Here is a 24,427-nt window from a genome sequence, read left to right on the forward strand (position 1 = left end):
ATTCGTTGTCTCTTTCCCTTGTGATTTATATGCTACTAGAGCTTCTTCCATTTTTTATGGCCACAGATCTTTTTCTTACGCCGCACCGTTTCTTTGAAATAGTCTTCCTGTGCATATTCGCCAAGCTAATACTTTACAATGTTTTAAGTCCTTGTTGAAAACTCATTTGTTTAAAGCTTCTTTTTTTGTAATTTGCCTATTTGTTTCTTGTATCCTTCTCTAATTGTTTATTTTATTGTTTCTTTAATGCGCTTAGAGGCTTTTGCATTAGGCGCTTTACAAATGTCTTATTATTATTATTATTATTATTATTATTATTATATTGATATCTTTCATATTTAGTTGGTATCAGGTTCCATTCTGGGATTGTGTATGATATAGTGAAAACTTGTAGCAGTCTTTGTTAACTGTGACTCTTTCTAAGATAGTTCTCAGCAGATGGACGATTGATAGTTTCAAGGATTGAAATACAAATAAATGCCAGATAATAATCTGTTACTGCATACTCACATAGTTTGATGAGAAGTCTTAAGGGTCGCTTGTCGGTCAACCTTTAATCACGTTCCGACCAACCATTCCTAAAAAAAAAAAAATTGAATTTAAAGTTTATTTTCAATTGACTATACACCCTGCCATTTGTGTTTAAAATCACCCTAATTTCAATCATGAACTGCCTGTGTGTGTTTATTTTCTGTCGTCTAATGTTTAAGATTGGGGTTCCAGAGCTTTAATGTAATGTTAAAGGCAGTGGACACTATTGGTAATTACTCAAAACAATTATTAACATAAAACCTTTCTTGGTGACGAGTAATGGGGAGAGGTTGGTACAGATAAAACATTGTGAGAAACGGCTCCCTCTGAAGTGACATAGTTTTTGAAAAAGAAGTAAATTTCCACGAATTTGATTACGAGACCTCAGATTTAGAACTTGAGGTCTCGAAATCTACCATCTAAACGCACCCAACTTCATGTGACAAGGGTGTTTTTATCTTTCATTGTTATCTCGCAAGTTCGATGACCGATTGGGCTCAAATTTTCACCAGTTTGTTATTTTATGCATATGTTGAGATACACCAACTGTGAAAGCTAGCCTTTGACAATTATCCAGTGTCCACTGCCTTTAATTACGATGATGAGGCCAAGTGAAAAAGAAATCTTGTTTAGCATTTGGGTTCCTGAAAAAAATCTTTTTAAAATTTTGAGCGACAGTTAAAATAATGAATAATAATGAAGAACTATTTTAGGCCAGACATTGAACATGTTCAGATTAGTTTCATTTGGACACTATTGGTAATTACTCAATATAATTATTTGCATAAAACCTTACATGTACTTGGTGACATAGTTTTCAAGAAGGAAGTAATTTTCCACGAATTTGATTTCGAGACCTCAGATTTAGAATTTGAGGTCTCGAAATCAAGCATCTGAAAGCACACAACTTCGTGTGACAAGGGTGTTTTTTTCTTGCATTATTATCTCGCAACTTCAACGACCAATTGAGCTGAAATTTTCACAGGTTTGTTATTTTATGCATATGTTGAGATACACCAACTGTGAAGGCTATTCTTTGACAATTACCGATAGTGTCCACTGTCTTTAATACAGGTCTGATACTTCACAGAGGCAACAAAGGCAATTGCCTCCATGCCCCCTGGTCATTGCCTTGGTGCCCTTGAATTGCTCAAGTGGAAGTTTACAATTTCTTCATAAGGTGCCCTTTACCAAGGAGAAAATGCCTTGGTGCCTTGCCCTTTCACAAACAAAACATACAGGCCTGTAATAGTCTGTTCAGTATTTTTTTTTAAGCGCTGCAGCTGAAAAATCAGTACATCCCAAAACTTATTGACCTCGGAGTCCCTCATTAGGTATAATTATTTTTTTCATTACGCTGAAATGAAACTATTTGAATCAAATCATCTTGTGCTTGCAAAATAATGAAAATAGGGAATACATTGGTCACTGCTTATTAATTGCATTATTTATTGACGCCAAATCCATACATATCCAATTATCCAAAAATATTTCATTTAAATTAATGTTGAGTTGGGGGTTGAACAAAGAACAATAGACTGGAGCGAGATTGGAGCCAATGACCTCTCAATTAATTTTGTTCTAAGTTAACTCTGTGTTTTTTAACATTGCTAGAGATAACAATTCCGAAAGTTCTCAACAAAAACACCAGGCAAATGTGAGTAATTAGCAACCAATCTTTGCACTGTTGGGCATATGGCCATTTTTTAAAGTTTTGAGCAGTGTGCCATTAAAGGCAACGTGTTCCTTTAAAAGCGCAAGGGTTGGAATTGGCACGAAAATAATGCAAAAATCACCACACAATAATGATGTGTGCTGATGGTATTGTAAAATGAAATGGTGACCATTGTAAGACCATTTTGTGCAGTGACTCAAGACGTAATGGTTTGATTGCTGACTACCATGAAAATACACCTACTTTCGACCCCTGAAAGCGGCAGGCAGTAAACAAAGTTTCACAAACATGTTTCCACAAAAGCAAAAATTTTAAGAACATATAGGCCTAGCAAGACAAGTTCTCAAAAGAACAGAATCTACAAAGCAATGGTGTTACCGCAAACCAAATATACACATTGATACCTTACCATGCAATACCTCAAATACCTCAAAAAGCAAAGTCAATCTTAAAGCGAACATGGAATGGATTTGACACCACCACTTATAGTCATAACAAACAGTCAGTCTCCTGACCATGACTAGAGCAAACTAGTCAAACCATTGAAACAAATTAAGAACTAACTCTGTGGTAGTGAAGCTACATAATAACGAGAAGTCCCCTCGATCCACTAAAGCAAAAATAGTAGTCCAAGCCGATTTTCTACATTCCTACCAAGTAGTAGTTTAAAAGCAGGACAGTTCTTTTTAGAACTGAGAACTGAGAAGTCTCCTGACTTCCGAAAATTTAATCTGCCTGCGGTATCATGTTGTATAATATAAAGCATGACAAGTTCTTAAAAGAACTGTAATCTACCTGGCAAGTACATTGTATGTAGATACACACATTGTGTTACCTCAACCAAATATCATAACAAACCTGTTATGTTATCATGTCATTGCGTCTGTTTTGGTAACATTTCACTTGTTATCTCAACAAGTCTGTAAATTATACTCAAAACCTGATTGGAATCAGGGCTCGAACTTAACACTGTACCTCAGACCCTAGGCCAGTAGTTTTAGCGTCGCACCAGTAAACTCAGGACAAGTGCAGCAGACTTATGTTTTTCAATTACTAAAACTACATTGTACCTCACCTTGTAGCCCTATATAGGACTCTTCCTCTGTACACAGATACAGAGTCCTAACTATTAAGGCCAGTTTCTGGGGCGGAAAATTTTCAAAGCTTCATAACTCAAATCTGACCTGCCACTAATTTCAACAGATTCACATTCTTTGGCGGCATACATTTTTCTGCGGTGGATTTTGGTTGTCATATACTCTTCACAAATCCGTCATTTTTATGAGATAATGCAGCTTCCAACGTTAAAAAATTCCCGTTTTGATCGTTTTCTCACAGTGTTGTCTGCTGCTGTGCGTACGGGTGTACATTCGTGTGCAAGACGCAAGATGCAAGACGCATGAATTATTGGTCACCGTGTCTTGCCTGCACAGCGTTAACACGCAAACGCAACGCAAGATTTGCGCGTCTTGCGTCTTGCGCACACACGGCAGACTGTGAGAGTACTAACAAAAATGGGAATTCCTTAACGTTGGGAGCTGCATTATTTCATGAAAATGACGGATTTGTGAAGAATATATGACGTTCAAAACCCACCGCAGAAAAATATATGGTGCCATGATGGACTGTGAATCTGTTGAAATTAGTGGTTTCTTGCAGGTAAGATTTGAGTTATGAAGCTTTGAAAATTGTCTGCCCCAGAAATGTACCCTGATGTCCAGGACGTCACTGTAGTACAATACGAAAGTGTAAGACTGCAATGAAAATGTAAATATCTTTCCAACTATGTTGGGCGATTGCCAGGTCATTTTGTGGAATTGGGCGGGCATCGAGTTACTTTTAACTCGGACTTAAAACCTGGTGCAGCGCTTCACATCGCAAACCAATCGCCAATAAGTCAGTCGATGCCTGGCCAATCGCCGGCAGGGCATCGCTTACATCAGGCAGATACCGGGCCAACAGAAAATTACAAGTTTACACACAGTTTTATCACACACATGGGCTGGACACTGGATGAATGCCCCCTGGACACCGACCAAGAATTTGATCCCAACATTGCAGTGTGTGTGACACTTTGAATTGTGACTGCGCGATGGCACTATCACATTTTCATTCAATGACCTCTACACGCCGGTCGATTTCTACATTAGAAATCACACACAGCTGGGCCTCTGCTTTAATTGCGACTAAGGTATAAACTTGTTTATATCTTAATTTATCATTTGGTTGTAATTTTGATAATTTGACAAGCCTCAAAACAAAAATTGGGCCCAAACCACAATGTTTTGAATAAAGCTAACCACACTTCTGCCATTGTCGGCGTGCATCACAATGACGATACTTTGACATGATGTGTGGGATGTTGCTTTGTTACCTCCATCTTTCAACAAAGTGGCCACACAAAACGGAGCTCCCAAAAAAGTAAAATGAGTACTGTAACTAACAGCGCTTTTCACAAATCTTTCTGAAAAGCACATGAGAAGGGTGTTTAAAACGATAGTTTTTCTGACAGTAAGAATGTTGAATTCAATGTGAACTTGATTTCCTTGAAAACATTGATTGAAAACGTCTTAAATTAATTTCATGAATTTAGACTGTGCACCCCCGACCTGATGATGACGAAAGATCACCTGCTAGCATTTTTGTTCAAGCTGGTCTTGAAACACTCAAAGGTTCTTAGAAATGTGTTCACTTGCTCTTGTCTTCCCCGGCAGAGGACATCTGACTGAATGATCTCCAAGTAACCTTAAAGGAACACGTTGCCTTGGATCGGACGCGTTGGTCTATAAAAAGCGTTTGTAACCGTTTGTTCTAAAATGCATGGTTAGAAAGATGTTTTAAAAGTAGAATACAACATTGATCAACACAAGTTTGCCTGGAAATTGCGTGGTTTTCCTTTTACTTTGCGAACTAACACGCTCGGCCATTTATGGATGGCCGATCGTGTTATTTGACAAGGTAAAAGGAAAACCGTGCAATTTCGAGGCATGTTTGTGTGGACCATTGTATTCTACTTTTACAGCACCGGAAAAACGGATGTCATAACTGCACGTACTCATTATGTGCAGTCCATATAGTTTTGGTTTGTTTTGACATGTCTAGTTCCTAGTTTCGAAAAGTAAGCAAATGTGTTTCATCATGTTATCAACTAAAGGAAGTAAATGATTCACCTAATCTTGATCAGTTTAAATTGATTTTCCATGATTTACTTAACAAGAGCAAAGTGTCTTGTGACTCGCACTCAGACTCGACCAAAGTGACTCAAGACCGAGTTGGATTTTACCACAGTGAAACATATCTAGTCTCTAAATAGAACTCAAATCAAGTGACGCAAGACTCTGACTTGAACTTGACCACAGTCACAGTGACTCAAGACTCAGATTCAAACTTTGACTCAACCCAAGTGTCAGAACAATCCTACGTGCTCCACAATCCACTGAACGAAACTCGGAGAGAATTTCTCAAGTTACACTATTAATTAATTAGCCCTTAGCCGTTGGACACTTTCTGAACAGAACAAAAATTAAAAGTTCACAGATTTACAAATAACTTACAGGGTTTACAGAAGGTAATGGTGAAAGACTTCTCTTGGAATATTATTTCATGAAATGCTTTACTTTTCGAGAAAACATGTAAACATTTATCAATTCTCGATATCGAGAATAACAGATTTATTTTAATCACATGTCATGACACGGCAAAACGTGCGGAAACAAGGGTGGGTTTTCCCGTTATTTTCTCCCGACTCCGATGACCCATTGAGCCTAAATTTTCACAGGTTTTTTAATTTAGATATAAGCTGCGATACACGAAGTGTAGGCCTTTGGACAATACTGTTTACCGATTATGTTTTTACCGATTGCTTTAAATCACTTCGTAACTTACATCAATAGCTCCCACATTTATTTCGGTCTCAAGCTTGAGGTGAGTATGACTACATGTAGTACTAATTCCAAGTCAAATTAATACTTTCGACTGGTTGGAAAAAAATGAGATTATCTTTCGTAGAATTAGAAAATCTCTTTTCTATACGATCACCAGGACTTGAACTCGACCAAGTGATTCATGGATCAAACTCAAACTCTGACTCAACCAAAGTGACTCAGGACTCGGCCTTAAACTAAACTGAAACATATCAAGACTCTCACTAAGACTCGATCTATTAAGTGACAAGACCAAGACTCCGGTTAAGACCTAGAAGTGACTCAAGTCTCACACTCAAACTCTGACTCAAACTAAGTAACTTAGGATGCTTGAACTCAACCAAAGCAAATCAAGACTCCCAAAACTAGGTCTCAACCCAAGATCAAAGATCGACCTAAGATCAAAACTTAGATATTGACCTACATGTAAGTGACTCAAGACTCAAACACCAACTCTAAACTCAATCCAAGTGATTTGGGACTCTGACTTGAACTCAACTGAATGAAGTGTGTAAAGACTCTGACTTTAACTTGACCAAAGTGACTCAAGACTCAGACTCGGTTTCAACCCATGGGACATAAGACTTCAAAACTAAGACTCAGACATTGACCCAACCTAAGTGACTCAAGACTCACACTCGTCTTGAGTGACTCAACAACAACAACAACACCTAAACAGTTTTGTGAAAACTGGACGCCTGAATTAAGGCTCTGTTCTATCCCAAGACTAACCTTGTGCCATCTCTTTAAATAAGCTGTAGAGAAACCAAGCGATACATCAACCATGACAACACAATTTGCAATGGGTTAGAGTAACTGTATAAACTCACTTGATTTATTTGCATGCTGTCAGAGGGGATGTGCAAACTTAGAAACATGACAGCTTCAACTTCAATCCCCATTCCAATCAAACACAAGACATGAATGGCAACCAGATTTAACTGCCTAGGCTTGCCTAATAATTAAAACATGTGAACAACTTTGTCAAGCTCTTGAAGTAGGTGTAAGAAGGAAATTGAAATGTTGGATCCACAGAAAATGTGGTTTGGGAAGGGATTTGAGTTGAGGCAGGAATTGGGTTTGATGTTGAGCAACGTACTTAGGTACTGAGCAATGGAGAGCGGTTGATAGTATAAAACATCGTGACAAACGGCTCCCTCTGGCTTTTGAGAAAAAAAGAAATTTCTCGCTCAAATATTAAATGACTTTATCGTCGCCTGAAGCCTTTTGTTATGGATCTGAAAGCACACAAATTTGTGCAAAAAGGGTGTTTCTTTTTTTTACATTTTGCTCTTGCAACCAACTGAGTACAAGTTTTCACAGATTTGTTTAATTTTATGCACTCTATCAACACAAATGCACTGATAGCACTATGTCCCCCCACCAAACAAAACTCAATTTTGACAATTACCAACTGACCAAAGGTGCCCAGAGCCTTTTAGAGCATGGCCCACTGACAGATTTTAAGCATGTTTCTGTGCACTGATACTAGGCAGTGGGATTGTTCCTACACGTTTACATCCAAGATTCAAGAAAACATCTGACAGGTGTGTAATGACTTGATGTATCAAGTGCTAATGCATTTCATGGAAGGGGGGAAAACGTGGGAGTGTTCCCCAAATCGCTCCCGTGAGTATGGGGGCGGGGTTGAAGGAACATTAAAGGCAGTGGACACTATTGGTAATTACTCAAAATTACGAGAAATGGGGAGAGGTTGATAGTAAAAAACATTGTGAGAAACGGCTCCCTCTGAAGTATCGTAGTTTTGGAGAAAGAAGTAATTTTCCTCAAATTTGATTTCAAGACCTCAGATTTAGAATTTGAGGTCTCGAAATCACCCACCGATTGAAATTGTTTTCTTGAAGGAGTTGTTGTTCATCTTTTGAAGAGAACGTTAAAGGGTTTTGATAATTTCTGTAGATAAAGTTTTCGGGCATGACATGAATCCCTAATCACTGTGAATGACAGTATGTAATATAATTAACCTGAAGAAGTTTCAACCTTATCAGTCGTCAAGTGCTTGAGAACAAAAAAGAAATAATTTCACAGAGCAATGTTTTCAGAAAAGTCACGTAAACATGTAGTACATGCTTAATCAATTTTCATCTCCTGACACACACCTGAAACGAATATGATTTTTGTGACATTGTTTTACTAATTTCTCAAAATTTTCGGAACCTCAGCAAGAAATATTTCAAGGGAAGCATTTTACCATCATTATCTTTATACCGTGTAAAGCCCGGTTCATACTTCCTGCGAATGCGACGCGAATGTTGGTGTCACAAATTCGCGACGAATAACTCGCAGCAGTACAACTCTACTCAACTCACTTGCGAATATCGCTGCGAAAGGAGGGTTGTGACGTCAAATGCACGAAAAATTTGCTTTGCATTCGCAGGAAGTATTAACCGAGCTTACAATAAGTTTACTGTAACTCTGTGGACATTTGTGTTGTACAAAAAGTGCCCAAACCCTTTAAATCCCATCCTCTGTTTAACAGTAAACATACACCCAAATCTACAAACCTAATCAAGTTACGGGGGGACACATTTACATGAAAACAACAAAATGATTAATGTTTTGTTATCAATACTGAACAAGGAGTGATTGGTGATGGACCATTTATCTTGAACTTTAAGTCGGTCAGTCTTAACCATTTCACTTTACTACAACATGTCCATGTACATGTAAGTTAACAGGGAGGCGTTGTTAAAGGCACTGAAGTCTTTTAAAATTTGAGTAAGAAATTACCTCTTTCTCAAAGACTACACATTACTTTAGAGGGAGCCGTTTCTCACAATATAAGTTATCACACAAGCGCGGGAGGAATTCGGAAAAGTATAGTGCTTCTGCGTCCACTATCCAGCGAGGCCTAAGGCCGAGTTGGATATAGGACGCAGACAGGCTTTATTTTCCATATTTCCACAAGTGCAAGTGTTATAATGTATTTATCTTGAAGCAAACTTGGCGCGTGACATAGAACACACAAGACACAGGTAGTGATATTAGCTGTGCAATATAGGTTTATATCACCACTCCATTCTGCAAAACTGATTGGAGGATAAACGCATACTTGAAGATAATGTTTATACTATCAACAGCTCTCCATTGCTCGTTACCAAGTAAGTTTGAAAGCTAATAATTATTTTGAGTAATTACCAATAGAGTTAGTGCTTTTGAGTCCCATCCTCTGGTTAACAGTAAACATTCATACATGCACCCAATCCAAAGAAATTTAATCAAATTACAAGGACACGTTAACATGAAAACAACAAAACTGATTAATGTTTGGTCACGGATACTGGCCGAGTTCATTATGTACTTAACAATGATTGATGGCCCATTTTTCTCGCACATTAAGTCAGATTTATAACTCAGTCTTAACCAATTTAATTTACTACTCATGTCCATGTAGTACTATACCTTTTAACAAGAGTTAACAGGGAGGTGTTTTTAAACAGACTACCGCATGTTCATGTCACAGGATTAAAGCAATAATATTAAAAAACATCAATCTTGACACGTGGATCTGCACTATACACATTAACGGGGTGGTAATCAAGAAACGTATACTAAAAAGTCCAACAAGTGACACTTAGAGGAAGAGCTTGACAGAAACTTGCGTCACTTGTTTAAATTCCAGACAAGACAAAAAGACTGCACTGCACGACACATTTATCTCAGCCCATGCAAAAGCTAGAGTAGCGTGCCGATATCACAAATTAACGAGAAAGACTCTGCTAGGGTCGAAACGTCAGCCTGTTTAGCCTTCAAGAAAGACTCTGCTAGGGTCGAAACGTCAGCTTGTTTAGCCTTCAAGAAAGACTCTGCTAGGGTCGAAACGTCAGCCTGTTTAGCCTTCAAGAAAGACTCTGCTAGGGTCGAACCGTCAGCCTCTTTAGCCTTCAAGAAAGACTCTGCTAGGGTCAAAACGTCAGCCTGTTTAGCCTTCAAGAAAGACTCTGCTAGGGTCAAAACGTCAGCCTGTTTAGCCTTCAAGAAAGACTCTGCTAGGGTCGAAACGTCAGCCTGTTTAGCCTTCAAGAAAGACTCTGCTAGGGTCGAAACGTCAGCCTGTTTAGCCTTCAAGAAAGACTCTGCTAGGGTCGAACCGTCAGCCTCTTTAGCCTTCAAGAAAGACTCTGCTAGGGTCAAAACGTCAGCCTGTTTAGCCTTCAAGAAAGACTCTGCTAGGGTCGAACCGTCAGCCTCTTTAGCCTTCAAGAAAGACTCTGCTAGGGTCAAAACGTCAGCCTGTTTAGCCTTCAAGAAAGACTCTGCTAGGGTCAAAACGTCAGGCCATTAAGACTTTGAGAAAGACTCTGCAGACTCTCCATCGTTTCAACCCAAGTAGAGTCTTTCTCAAAGAATAAAGGGCCAGACGTTTGCACCCTAACATGGTTTAAATACCACACAAAGGACAATCCACGCATACCAAGAGAAAACCACAAAATGGAAGTTCCTGACAATTTGACTAATAAAGTTAAGCCAAATCACCGGAACGTGTGTTCCCTAAACTATGTCGAGTTAAGCAGATCACCCACTGCTTTATACAGTGAGTGGCTCACACATGAGCACAACATCAAGTGTTTTAAGTACACCCAAAGGCCCCTACTCAGCTGAAATGTAGATGGGAGCAAATGTGACAACGTCAATTACATGTATATTTAGTTTTATAGTTGGCGTATATCATGTATAAGGGCTCAGTGTCAAAAAGAAATCTAGAAATAGCTATACATACATACTATACATATATAAGGGCTCAGTGTCAAAAAGAAATCTAGAAATAGCTATACATACATGTATAAGTACTATAAGTATTAAGTATAAGTATTATCATTATTATTATTATATGGGCTCAGTGTCAAAAAGAAAAAGACGTCAGGAAATACTATGCTCAAGGGAGCATCTAGAAAGACACACTAGGCCATCCTCTTGAGAATCCCAGAGACTACGGCGAGAAAATGAGGGCTGGGAAAACATCCACCAAGAAGCATCTGAAAGCACACAACTTCGTGTGAAAAGGGTGTTATTCTTTCCTTACTATCTTGCATTTTCGACGACCAATTGAGCTCAAATTTTCACAGGTTTGTTATTTTATTCATATGTTGAGATACACCAAGTGAGAAGACTGGTCTTTGACAATTACCAATAGTGTCCAACAGTTTGTCTTTAAAGAGAAGGTACATGTATACGTTTAGAAATCACTCCCAAAGTTAATGGCGATAAAAACTTACTTTGTTTAAAGTACAGAGACTTTCGATACTAAGCATTTTCAGAATCAATTTACTTTGAAATAATGTGGTTATGGAAAAAAAATATATCAGTTTTTATCCCCCAAAGTTTGAATCTATGAAATATTACTGTCAGTAACGTTTCCCAGATGAAATGCAAAAGTCATGGGTTCGAATCCCACCCAAGTGCTTTGCCCATGGAATTTTGTTCACAGGACTCAGGAAAGTTCTGAGTTTACACTGCTTTTGTACATCGGTGAAAGGGTAAAAACAAAATATAACCTGAACTTGTCCCTTTTCTTTATTCTATTTGGTGACATTTTGGAAGGGTGATTGGAACTTACTGAAAGTATTTGATTGTGAATAGAATGGAGGAATTCATACACCAGGCATGATGTCATTGTCTGGTCCTTCGGAAAAAAGTAGGAATATTTTGTCAAGCACAGGGCTGACCTACATGTAGTACACATGGTGTAGGTTTCAAAGGCAGTGGACACTATTGGTAATTACTCAAAATATTTATTAGCATAAAACCTTACTTGGTAACGAGTAATGGGGAGAGGTTGGTAGTATAAAACATTGTGAGCAACAGCGCCCTCTGAAGTGGAGTAATTTTCAAAAAAGAAGTAATTGTCCACGAATTTGATTTCAAGACCTCAGATTTAAAATTTGAGGTCTCGAAATCAAGCATCTGAACGCACACAACTTCGTATGACAAGGGTGTTTTTTCTTTCATTGTTATCTCGCAACAGGTTTGTTATTTTATGCATATATGTTGAGATACACCAAGTGAGAAGACTGGTCTTTGACAATTACCAATAGTGTTCAGTGTCTTTAACAGACTTTTCAGGCTAGTTATATAATCATAATTTTGTACAGATTTCCTAAAAAATTGGAAATCCGGCTCAAGTAGGAGGAATACCATGCCTGACATACACTTAATATCAAGGGTGGCCTATTCAACCAAGGGTTGTTTTTAAAAGAGTCATGTTGCATAAAAAATAATCGTTTTTAGGTTCTTGGCCGAGCCCTAAAATTACTGTCCGCCAGTCCAGTGGGTATTTCAAGGCCTGCGGTCCGATAAAAAAAAACTAATATGAAGTGTCTATTGCCTCTATTAAGCTCAACCTTAATTTAGCCCAAGATTAATCCTCGCTGTGTTTTATCTCTTCAGAAATGTCTTGAGTATAATGAGGCAAGGAGAGCAGGGCATCTTGAGCTGAAGGTGAACAACCTTAAACAGATAATGTTGCTGATGAAGACGAGGATAGAAGTATCAACGAAGCGCAGAGGCACGTACCTCCCCCTTCATTACGCTCGCACTCAAGTAAGCATCTAGATTCAAGAAAAGACACACTAGGCCATCCTCTTGAGAATCCCGGAGACTACGGCGAGACAATGAGGGTTGGGAAAACATCCACCAAGAAAGGTAGAGAGGGAAAAAAAATGAAACCCTTAAAGACTTTTTATTTGCAATCATGGGACTTCGCCAAGAAAATGAGTTTGGAAAACATACAAAAATAAATTGAAAAAACCAAAAACAAAAACCATGAAACTCTTGTGGATGTTATCATCAGTCACAGGACTACGCCGAGAAAATGAGGGCTAGGAAAACATCCACCAAGAAAAGATGAGAAAAAAAAAGAAAAAAAAATGAAAACCTGAGAAAATGAGTTTGGAAAACTTCTCAAAGAATAGATATGGACAAAAAAAGAGTTACCTTATGGACTTTATTAGCAATTGCGGGATAACGCAGAGAAAATGAGGTTGGAAAACATCCACCAAGAAATGATGACAAGAGAAGAAAAAGAAGACAGAAAAAGAAAAGAAAAAAAGATCCCCCTGTGGATTTTATCAGCAATCACAGGACTACGCTGAGAAAATGAGGAAGGAAACATCCACCAAGAAAGGAAGGAAGGATCAACATAAACCCAAGTGTATTTTATCTGCAATCACAATGAAGGAATGTTGATAAAAAAACGCTGGATGTTGAACAAGCAACCTTGCAATCTTCCTTCCTCCCTTGTGAGTACATTCTTCACAGGTCGACAAGACAAGAATGACCTTAATTATCAGACAGCCCTTTACAGAGCCTCAAGAAGATGAAAATTGAGGTCAAGCGTTTCATGGAATAATATTTCAAGAGAATTCGTTCACCATTACCTTCTGTAAACCCTGTAAGTAATTTGTAAATCTGTGAACTTTTTTTTTTTTTTTTTTTTTTCTGTTCCGAAAGTGTATAATTGCTTTAAAACAAATGAGAACCAGTCAGAATTCAGTCCAAGTGGTCCGGCTGCCGCTGGCTAGTTCGGTGTTGAAAAGCACTGAGTTTATTTGAAATAAGGACTTGTGTACAAGCTGATGGACCAGTGAAACGACAAATTAACAGGTCCTATTGGCCAATCATTTAAACAGTTTAGGGCAACCATTGTAGTAAGTACATGACATTTATGTATGTACATCCACATAAATGTTCACATTGATCAAAAAGGCGACGAGGATCAACATACTAGGGCTGAAACAGGGTTGCCTCTTTTACAGTCCATACGGATATAGGCTTGGGTATCATCAGTCCGAAGCCTGTCTGGTAGAGCAGAAAGCACTACCTCCCCAATTTTACGAATTTTAACCATGACCGGGATTCGAACCGACACTCTGCTGATCAAACACCAGAGCTTGAATCCGGTGCTCTTAACCACCCGGCAAGTATTCAAACAAGGAGGAAATCAAACACGAGAGAATCAAATACCACCTAGAGCAAATATATTGACAAAATAAGGAGACCGACAACATACGTAGGGCTAGATAGCTTAGTTGGTAGAGCGCCAGCACGTTAATTCGGAGGTCATTTGTTCAAATCCCACTCTAGTAAATTGTTCTTTGTTCAACCTCACATCAAAAATAGTAAACACAACAAGCAAGTCATGGGGCAAGACTGACAACAAATACAGATCTTTAAGCCAAGTTGAATCCTCAATTCTGATTTGTCGATCAACAGTACCAAGAGGTGTCACAGTCTCCTAACGATGACTGGAGCAAACTAGTTGAAACGTTGAGACCAGTTTAAGAACTGACTCCGCGGTAGTACAGTCAATCACGATCCTATAAGTTAAAGTAGTAGTCCCAGTCTATTTTCTATACCATCCGCCCGGGAAATAGTTCTTAAAAAGCAAGACAGTTCTTTTCAGAACTGAGAAGTCTCCCCCGAACATCTACTCTGCGGTAGTAGAAAAAAGCAAGACAGTTCTCTAAGAACAAACTCTACCTGGCAAGTAGAAACACACATGGTGTTACCGCAAACCAAATACATATCAGTGTGATATTATTAGTCATCACACAAGCATGAGACGAATACGCACTTAGAAGGCGTCTTACAGTATATCCAACAAGACCAAAGACAGAACAGCAACATGAAACCATCTGGCAAGGTCAAACAAATCAACTAATGCCAATGATTACAGCAGTATGCACAACAGCAGTAAACAGGCCTGTGATTGGACCCTCACAAAAAGAGCTGAAACACTACATGATGTAAGAATGATTGTGTAAAGGCAAGTGAGCACGCGTCACGCATTTTCACTGGTCGAATTGGGGCACCCCATTAATCCAGTAACTAGGCTTATCTCACATTATTGAATGTACATTGCTGTTGCCAAGCTTATATAAGGCATACAAAGCTTACATTGTATATAAGGAAAGAGAACAAAATCTTTCCAACTAAACAAAAAATTGGCCTGATCAATAAAAAAGTGGATAGCCGCTTTAAAGCCAAGATTTCACAGGCCTGAGTGAAGGCTTGGACACATTTTTGAGTTGTCATCACAATTTGTTATAAACTGTAGGATGAATTTTACAAGAAGAGAAAAATGGTTGCCAAACTCAAAAAATTGTTAGATTATAACGACGCTTCACTTTGAAGTAAAGCCAATGGTAAAGGTTAACTTTTTCTATTAAAAACCCCCAGCAAAAGTTGTTTTTTAAAACGTGTTTGACTGTGACGCTGTCAACGAAAGTGTTAAATATATATAGAGAACTTGTTTATTAGTGCATATTTGTTGCAAAGGCTGTCTAGGTGGTTTAAAGGCAGTGGACACTATTGGTAATTACTAAAAATATATTTTATTAGCACAAAACCTCACTTGGTAACGAGTAATGGGGAGAGGTTGGTAGTATAAAACATTGTGAGAAACGGCTCCCTCTGAAGTGACGTAGTTTTCGAAAAAGAAGTAATTTTCCACGAATTTGATTTCGAGACCTCAGATTTAGAACTTGAGGTCTCGAAATCAAGCATCTGATAGCAGACAACTTTGTGTGACAAGGGTGTTTTTCTTTCATAGTTATCTCGCAACTCTGACAACCAATCAAGCTCAAATTTTCACAGGTTTGTTATTTTATGCATATGTTAAGATACACCAAGTGAGAAGACTGGTCTTTGACAATTACCAATAGTGGTCAGTGTCTTTAATGAATGAATTATAATGGCCAAGTGACCAGGGGTAATAATGTTGGAACGTTTGGAGATGCCCTTCGGGTTCGAAAGTGCTGTATAAAAACTGGTTATTATTATTATTGTTAGGCAGTTTTTAATGGGTGGGCTCAATGAATTGGCCTAATGTAACCGAGCAAATTTAAATAGTTTTGTAAGACTCACTTTGAGTGATTTCCTGAGCTTGTCCGCAAATCCCTTCATCATGTATCTTGTTGGCGTCAATCAAACATGGCCGGAAGACTGTCGCTGAGAAGTCCAGGTTCCAATAGCGCCAAAAGTCTGGTATCTTGACTTCTTTGCTTCAGAATAGCATGTTTGGGGTGACTTCTTCACCGTAGTAATTGATGATGTTCAAACCAGGCTTTGTCTTCACCAGATCAATCAGGATCGTGTCGTTTATCTGTGATGAAACAAATAACAACAAGAGAGCTGTTGAGAGTATAAAACATTATGAGAAACTTCCTTCCTTGTAAAGTTACATAGTTTTTGAGAAAGAGGTAATTATTAAAAGACTTCATGACTGAAATTTGTCCAACAAGAGTGTTTTTTCTTTCATTACTCTCTTGGAACTTTGATGATTTTTTAACAGATTTGGTATTTGATACACCAAGTGAGAGCACCGGTCCTTGACAATTACCAGCGCCTTTAATTAACAACATAATTCAGATTGTAATGTTTTGTAAATGTATTAACAAAACAGGTCTCAATTGTCCTGGTCTTGGCCTTGATGCTCCTGGAACATTTTCCCAAAGGTTTTCCAATGGAAGTGCCTTTTGCAGAACCGAAATGGCCTTGCACTCTCAAAGATGGAACTCGAGCCTGTAATTTGTCAGTGTGTTTTTTCTTCAGATTTCAGAATTTGTTTAGTTATACACTGTATTTTGCCTTTCAGCTTTTTTAATCCAAGCACAAAAAGGATTAAATACGTGTAATAAGGGTTAAAAAAAACTATATTATCCTCAATGCAAAAATAACATCTACATACATATGTGTGTAATATTTTCAAAGGAAACGATTTCTCAAGAAGCTCCGTAAAGTTCTGAAATACCGCTAATGGCCTCGGAAATTTGTTCAAAATACCAATGTGAAGTGGGTAAGAGATTACATTTTAGCACTCACAATCCATTAGTTTGACATTGAATGATCAGTCAAGACATCATGAATATCAGATGCATTGACCTCATGACCTCATTGCAGACTGGTGTGGCCGTGGAGCTATAAAAAGGAGCTCCTTGGTATGACCATGTGTAGAAAACAGTCTGAATGATTGAGCATTCAATGCATTCACCACATGGTATCATAGTGCAGCATTTAGGTCACAACTATTTGAGGCTCGACAAGTGGAGTAGTCAGTTTTACTAGTCGCCCAGGCTTAGTGACCATGTGTAGAAAACAGTCTGAATGATTGAGCATTCAATGCATTCACCACATGGTATCATAGTGCAGACTGGCACACTGCCATTTAGGCCTGGGCGACAAGTGGTGCCACTAATGTCGTAATTCAAATCAATTCAAATCAGTTCAAAAATGTCTATCAAAACATGTACTGAATTGAATTGAATGATGACATGGTCACATTAAACTATTTGAGAAATTAGACTTAGCTGTCGCAAAGCGCTAAGCAACCAAAAAGACTTTGTAATAAACCACATTTTTTATAATTCTTTATAAAGAGAATTTACGTCCAGAGGTTTAAAAAAGATAAGTTTGAAGTAGCGTTCTGCTTGATCTTAACTTCTGTCTGAAATGATACTTCTGTTCAAATCATGCAAGGAAACAAGTTTACAATGTAAAACAAAAGACCATCAAAATATATGTTTCCATACTCCATTAACCCTAACCAATAACTCTCTATAGATCAGGATGCCTTTGTGGAAGCACAATTCTTAAATCATACAACTTGTTTTTATTACATTATTGTATCCACTAAGCAAAGCCACTTGTTATTCAACAGTATTTTAAAGGGCTTTACATATTTAATGATGTTCATAAAAGTATATTCACCTACACACCTGTACATGTTTGTAAGAACCCAAGAATAAATTTAGGGAAAAATTTCATTTCAAAGAAAATAAACCATAAGGGAAACTGACGGGGTAAGTTTTAAAATAATTTTGGGTTGAACAATGCAAAAATTACTAGAGCAGGATTTGAACCAACGACCTCCCAATTAACATGCGAGTGCTCTACCAACTGAGTCATCTACAATGTAGCCCTATATGTTGGCAGTTTCCCTATTTTGTCAATATCTTTGTTCAGGTGCCAGTTCAAAGCCATACAACCTGTAATTACCATTTGCCAGTGATCACACCCAAGTTTACGATACAACCTAAGAAGCGGCAGCCACGAGGGATCACCTTATAGGGAATGCAACTTTCTATTTCTGATATCATACAATAAACCACATGGGAAACTGACTGGATAAATGTGCTGAGTTGATACACACATGTATTAAAATACATGTAAGTTGTACAGTTTCCAGCAAATATGATATAAAAAATTGTTTTACAGAGAAATAGCACATTGAATGTCAAAGACTCGTGAGTGCTATATGCTTCTAGAGTATGCAGGCATTGGAAATCTATTCCGTGGAAGTAGAATATAAAGCAAGACAAGTTCTCAAAAGAACACCTAGCAAGTAGATGCACACATGGTGTTACCGCAAACCAAATACATATATTGATACCTCACCTCACCGTGCAATGCCTCAAATCCCTTTGATTTTTCATTTTGTTATGAATAAAAAATTTTTCTAGCTACCGTGCAACCTCGGTAGTCTAGTTGGTAAGACACTACTCTAGAATTGCAAGGGTCATGGGTTCGAATCCCTACCTAGTAATATGCCTATTGATTTTGTTCACAGAGCTCGGGAAAGTACTGGGTCTACAGTGCTACATTTGTAACACACATCAGTGAATGGGTAAACCAAAATTAATATTCTTTATCCCAGATGCAAGTTTTCATATATTAGATTCATCATCTTGTTATGAATAAATAAATTGTCCTTACCAAGTTGCATTGTCGCAGATCCAGAAAGGTGAGCCTGGGAAGAGCATCAGGAATCCTTGTAAAGCATTGACCCTTGACCTTGTCTAAACCAACAATGTCCAAATACTTGAGCTCGCTGGAAAATAAGAATGAACAAACCACAATGAGTAATATTAGGAGGCGACGACTTCAAAAACATTTTTTTTTCTTAAACTACAATGTTCTAACTGTTGTTTAAATTGATTTTTTTGTGAAAGTTTCTGGCCCAGTTTAATGGCTCTGCTTATTACCGTAAGCAAACAATCAGCGCTTGGGGTAGCAGGGACACCTTTAATAATAATATAATAATATCAAATTTTATAGGTCACGTACTCAAGGCGCTGAGTATATACAAACTTACAGAAAGTTATTTGCAGCTTTCTCCAGAAGCAAGAGAGCATACTGATCGAACCGTCAAGTTGAAACCAACGGTTCTTTTCAGAACCACCCCATCTCAGTTAGAGGTAGTCATTACATGATGTTAGCGCAGACCTTTCCATCTGTTAAAGCCTAGTGGAAGTGTCGTGGCTGAGCGGTTAAGAGCACCGAATTCAAACTCTGGTGTTTCTGATCAGCAGAGTGTGGGTTCGAATCCCCAGCCATGACACTTGTGTCCTTAAGCAAGACACTTAACCATTGCTTCGTCCTTCGGATGGGACGTAAAGCCGTTGGTCCCATGTGTTGTGTAAACGCATGTAAAAGAACCCAGTGCACTTATCGTAAAGAGAAGGGGTTCGCCCCGGTGCTCCTGGCCGGATTGGAAGCATATTGCGCCACAGCACCTTGTAAACCATTACATGGTGCTTAAGGATTAGGTCTTATAATCTCAAACTTCGTACCACTCCTTGCAGTAATAATACCTGGCGCTTTGTATCCTTTGGCAAAAGGCGCGTTATAAATACGGTTATTATTATTATTATTATTATTTTAGGGGTTAGCAGGGAATTTTGGCTTGTACACTTGCCAACTCCAAGTTACTAGGCATTCTTCACTTACAATGCTAGGGCAGAAACTCAGCATTTGCACAGTAAGAAGAGAATGGTTAGGAGTCCAGGGCTTGCTCTTAACTTTTGTGACTCTAGTAGTGCCATACCACTTATCCAGATACATGTGTAGCAAGATCATTATTCCACCAAGATGCAGCAATATTTACTAAGACTTGAGGGCAGCAATATTTCCTAAGGCTTGAGGGCAGCAATATTTCCTAAGACTTGAAAGCAGCAATAATTCCTGAGACTTGAAAGCAGCAATAATTCCTGAGACTTGAAAGCAGCAATATTTACTAAGACTTGAGGGCAGCAATATTTCCTAAGGCTTGAGGGCAGCAATATTTCCTAAGACTTGAAAGCAGCAATAATTCCTGAGACTTGAGGGCAGCAATAATTCCTTAGACTACACGGCAGCAATATTTCCTAAGACTTGATGGCAGCAATAATTCCTAAGACTTGAGGGCAGCAATGACTTCCTGAGACTTGAGGGCAGCAATAATTCCTAAGACTTGAAAGCAGCAATAATTCCTAAGACTTGAGGGCAGCAATGACTTCCTGAGACTTGAGGGCAGCAATAATTCCTAAGACTTGAGGGCAGCAATGACTTCCTGAGACTTGAGGGCAGCAATAATTCCTAAGACTCAGTGCAGCAATAATGTCCTTAGGGTGCACCCCACTAGATATACTCCCATAGCATACTGTGCAAAATGCTTAATATTCAAAAATACACTAAAAACTCTAAGAAGTCTCACAGCTTTTCACAGCAAATGGAAAGTTATGAATTGACTCTTGAACCTAAATTCTTGGCTCAATTTAATACGGGGAGTCCCTTGGCCCGTCGAGTCATCCCAAGCCAAAACATGCCTACCATGCCTACACCAGTGATTCTTTCTAATTAGAAAATTTAACTAACTAGTTCACACTATAGACATTTTTCCGGCCAAAGCTATATGTCCAGCCAGACAAAACCCACTTCAATTTCTTTTAGGACGACTTGGACATTTTGAGAACTAGTTTGGTATGACCCAGCCTTTACACAGCTAGCGCAGACATTTGGCGCTTGCCCTGTTTTCGACAAAGAAGTAGTTTTCCACATTTTTCTTTTTGATACCTCAGAAGTAGATTCTGAGGTCTCGAAATCAAGCATCTGAAAGCTAACAACTTCATATGACAAGGGTGTTTTTTCTTTCATTAGTATCTCGCAACTTCGATGGTTTGTTATCTTATGCATTATATGTTGAGATACACCAAGTGAGAAGACTGGTCTTTGACAATTACCAATAGTGTCCAGTGTCTTTAAACCATCTCAGCTCCCTGGTGGAGTATACAACCTGTGCTGACAAGTATGTAGCGCACTAAGCTAAATCAATCACAAGAAAATTTCCCCCAAAAAGGGGAAGGTTTGTGTCCTTACCTACAGTGCTGTACTATCTCATCAATTCCAGCATCAGAAACATTCCAGCACCAGCAAAGGGCAAGATTACTCAGTTGTGAACACCTGAGAGCAATAAATAATTTTGACATCTTGTTACATGCACACCAAGTAGAATAAGCCTGTGACAAGTAACCGGGTATCCAGGTACCCGAAAAACAGACGTTCCGTTCCCGTTCTTGAGGTGAATGAGATCAACATTTTTGCAATTCTCCAACTTCCGTGTCGATAAACAAAAAATCAAATGATTTAATACAACTTGCAGTTGTTCTCAACATAAGTACACAACTGTTTGTTCTTACTTTGCGAGTAAAAAAACCCATCAGTTTAGTTATAAAGTCACAAGTCACCGCCGCTCAGAGTAAACAAATCAAGTGTTACTTGACTGCTGACGTGTGTCAAGACCACAGAAATAAAACCCAGAGAACACTGAGCTCGTCCGCCCACTGTGTCGTCTGTGGACGCGGCAGATCGATACCAGGCAAAATGAACATCGCGTGACGCGCTTGTATTGCAAAATGAGCATCACATGACACGCGTGTATGGCAAAATGGCAAGATGGCATCGCACATAAACCATTACTAGTGTTTTCATTGGTCAATGTGACGTCTACTGCATGGCAAAATATTTTGCCATACACGCATAAAAAAGGCGAACGCCCGCCCATAAGAATGGTCTCACAACGAAACCCCATGCACAATAACACACTCAGCGTTCTCTGGGTTCTATTTTTATGGTCAAAACAAGCATATAGTCTGGTTGCAAACCAGTTGATTGCACGGTTCAGAAGTGCTATGGAGAGGAAAGAACAAGATCATGCAGATGTACAATGTGTATTGTGAATGGTTCTTTGTTCCTGTGTGGTTGCGGATGTGGTTAATGGTTGGTACGCCACACGCTTCGGGATCGGATAGAAGAAAATTTATGTTATATCGTAGCTGTTAAAACAGAAAACCATACACAGTTAAGAAGGGCACGACCGGCGGCCAATGGAAGAAAAAGCCACAGCAGTGTGCGTAAGGAGGTGATGTTTTCCAGGTGTACAGTGGCGAGTAAGAGGGGCATCGATGGCCAAGGTCACCATGCATGGCCGCCGTGAATTTTGAGGCCTTGGTGTAACGGGTACCCGAAACCCGAATCAAAATGAATATCAGGTACCAGAAAGAAAACTACCCGAAAACGCACAGCCCTTAAGTAGTATGCTTGAGCTGTTGTCTCCTTCATTTTCCCCAACACAATTGAAGAATAGTGATGGTAAGCAGTTAGTTTGGGCGGTATCACAATTTAATTGTCTAGTATTGTCAAGTGAGCATGCACACAAGCAAAGATCCCTAGCTACCCTGTGTTACGTAAGTGCGGATTTCCCTCCTCCCATAAGTCTTGGTTCCTTCCTTACAGTAAGCATGCAACTCTTCAGCCGGAAAAAAACCCTGGGAAAATGACAACAAGCTTATATTTTTGTATTGATCACGGGGTTCACTTTTGGTTCCCGCTGCTTCCCTATATAGACCAATCCGATGCGCACCGGGCGCACAAGTGTTGAGGATTGCGCGCCATTTACTGCGGTGTCTTCAATGCCTAGATTGTGCACAAAAAGACACCGCAGTTGGTAATTTTCAATAGAGAGGCTACCAATTTTGTTTCGTCGGATTTGTCTTTACAACAAGCAATAAGAACACTATGGTGACAGACTGTGCAAAAAATAGTGTAGAAGGTATGCTGTTTGAGGAGAGTTTGTGTCTGGACTGTGAATGGCCTTTGTACGTATTTGTAAACGTCCGCGGAGCCAGACTTTAAGAATCCTGAACCTTTATAATCAACCTCGTTCCCAGGGGTGATGGATCTCGCCGCGCCAATAGTTTCCCAGCATGCCTTGCTCGATCATAACCCCTGGAAGTGTGACCTTAAAATATCCATATATATTGGATATACTTAGTCCTGTGGTTGATATGTTCTGTGTTGGGCGTTAGTTGTGCACAGGCTGGATGCGCTGTTGCAGAATACATACATGTAATAGGTCATACCCTTGGCAATCAGTATTGCGTGACAAAAAAGTGAATATGTACATCTTTATACGCACGCGTATCGACTTAAAGAGCTTTTTGAAGACGCACGGCTTTTCATGTTTTGCGTGTATATGATAGCCAAACAAAGACACGGATTGGAGTTTCCCTCTCAGGGGTTAGAGACGTACACAGAGCTAGCGGGTGATAGGGCGCGCTGCCCATGGTAGCGAGGTTGCTTTATAATGTACTCTCTGCCTGCAGAAAATAGAAAACACTTCCCCCTCCGACTTGCCAAAACAATACATACAATTGTACAATACATACCGATGAGCGATGTTAGCAACACCTTTGTCTGTCAGTTCTGAGCATTCCGAGAGATCTAAAAAGCTAAGAGATTGCACGTTGCCTCTTGAGAAGAAACTGCACAGGGCGTCTTCAGTGAATTCTACTCCACGCCTCAATCGTAGATGTCTCAGTGAGTTCACCTTCTGATGGGAGAACAAGTAAGAAGATAAGAAACTATTCTTATTGCAAACTTATACGTCTTAAATACTTATCTTAAATACTTATCCCTAAATGCAAAGTATACGTTATGCAGACAATCCTGTTGGTAAGTATGGCCTAAAGGATGTGTGTGCAATCAATATGAGGGTGTATGGCGTATTTATTTTCGAATATAGACATTTCCATTGCTGATAAACAAACCGCGCACTAAATGGCATGGACGGCTGAACGATAGCCGAACTTTCAGTTGTGCTAACAGGGCCCAATTTCATGGCGCTGCTTACCGTAAGCACAGAATCGGCGCTTAGGAAGCAGCAAATTCTGTGCTTACAGCAAGCGTACATGTAGTTCACGGGTTTTTGCTTCTGCGCGTGCGTACTCCACTTAACTAGGCATTTTACGCTTACAAGTCTAGCGCAGAAGTTCGGCGCTTGCACATAAGCGGGGAATCGTGATCGAAAGCACAGAATTCGGCGGTAAGCAGAGCCATGAAATTGGGCCCAGATGATGTGAAACTGTCTGCAAAACTTTCTGGTTATTTTAGCTTTTAAAACTAATCGGTCATAGTTTATATAAAGACAAAAGTAAAACTCTGGGACAAGGATGTTTATTTTATA

At 39.1% G+C, this 24,427-nt stretch overlaps 1 protein-coding gene across 1 annotated transcript in view; it reads right to left on the reverse strand.

The window, feature by feature from the left end:
• Positions 1-545: 545 nt before the first annotated feature.
• The window catches only part of LOC117293769 (F-box/LRR-repeat protein 17-like), a 33,747-nt gene continuing 9,865 nt past the window's right edge, over positions 546-24,427 (reverse strand). Inside the window, exons 5-9 of the mRNA XM_033776206.1 lie at positions 23,631-23,794; positions 21,283-21,366; positions 18,862-18,976; positions 16,015-16,252; positions 546-578 (exon numbers count right to left, since the gene is read on the reverse strand). Of these exons, the coding sequence (XP_033632097.1) occupies positions 16,154-16,252; positions 18,862-18,976; positions 21,283-21,366; positions 23,631-23,794 (462 nt within the window). The 3' untranslated portion in view covers positions 546-578; positions 16,015-16,153. The remainder of the gene's footprint in view (positions 579-16,014; positions 16,253-18,861; positions 18,977-21,282; positions 21,367-23,630; positions 23,795-24,427) is intronic.

This window comes from Asterias rubens, chromosome 8 (assembly GCF_902459465.1).
Source record: "Asterias rubens chromosome 8, eAstRub1.3, whole genome shotgun sequence".
In the NCBI taxonomy this organism is placed as follows: Eukaryota; Metazoa; Echinodermata; class Asteroidea; order Forcipulatida; family Asteriidae; genus Asterias; species Asterias rubens.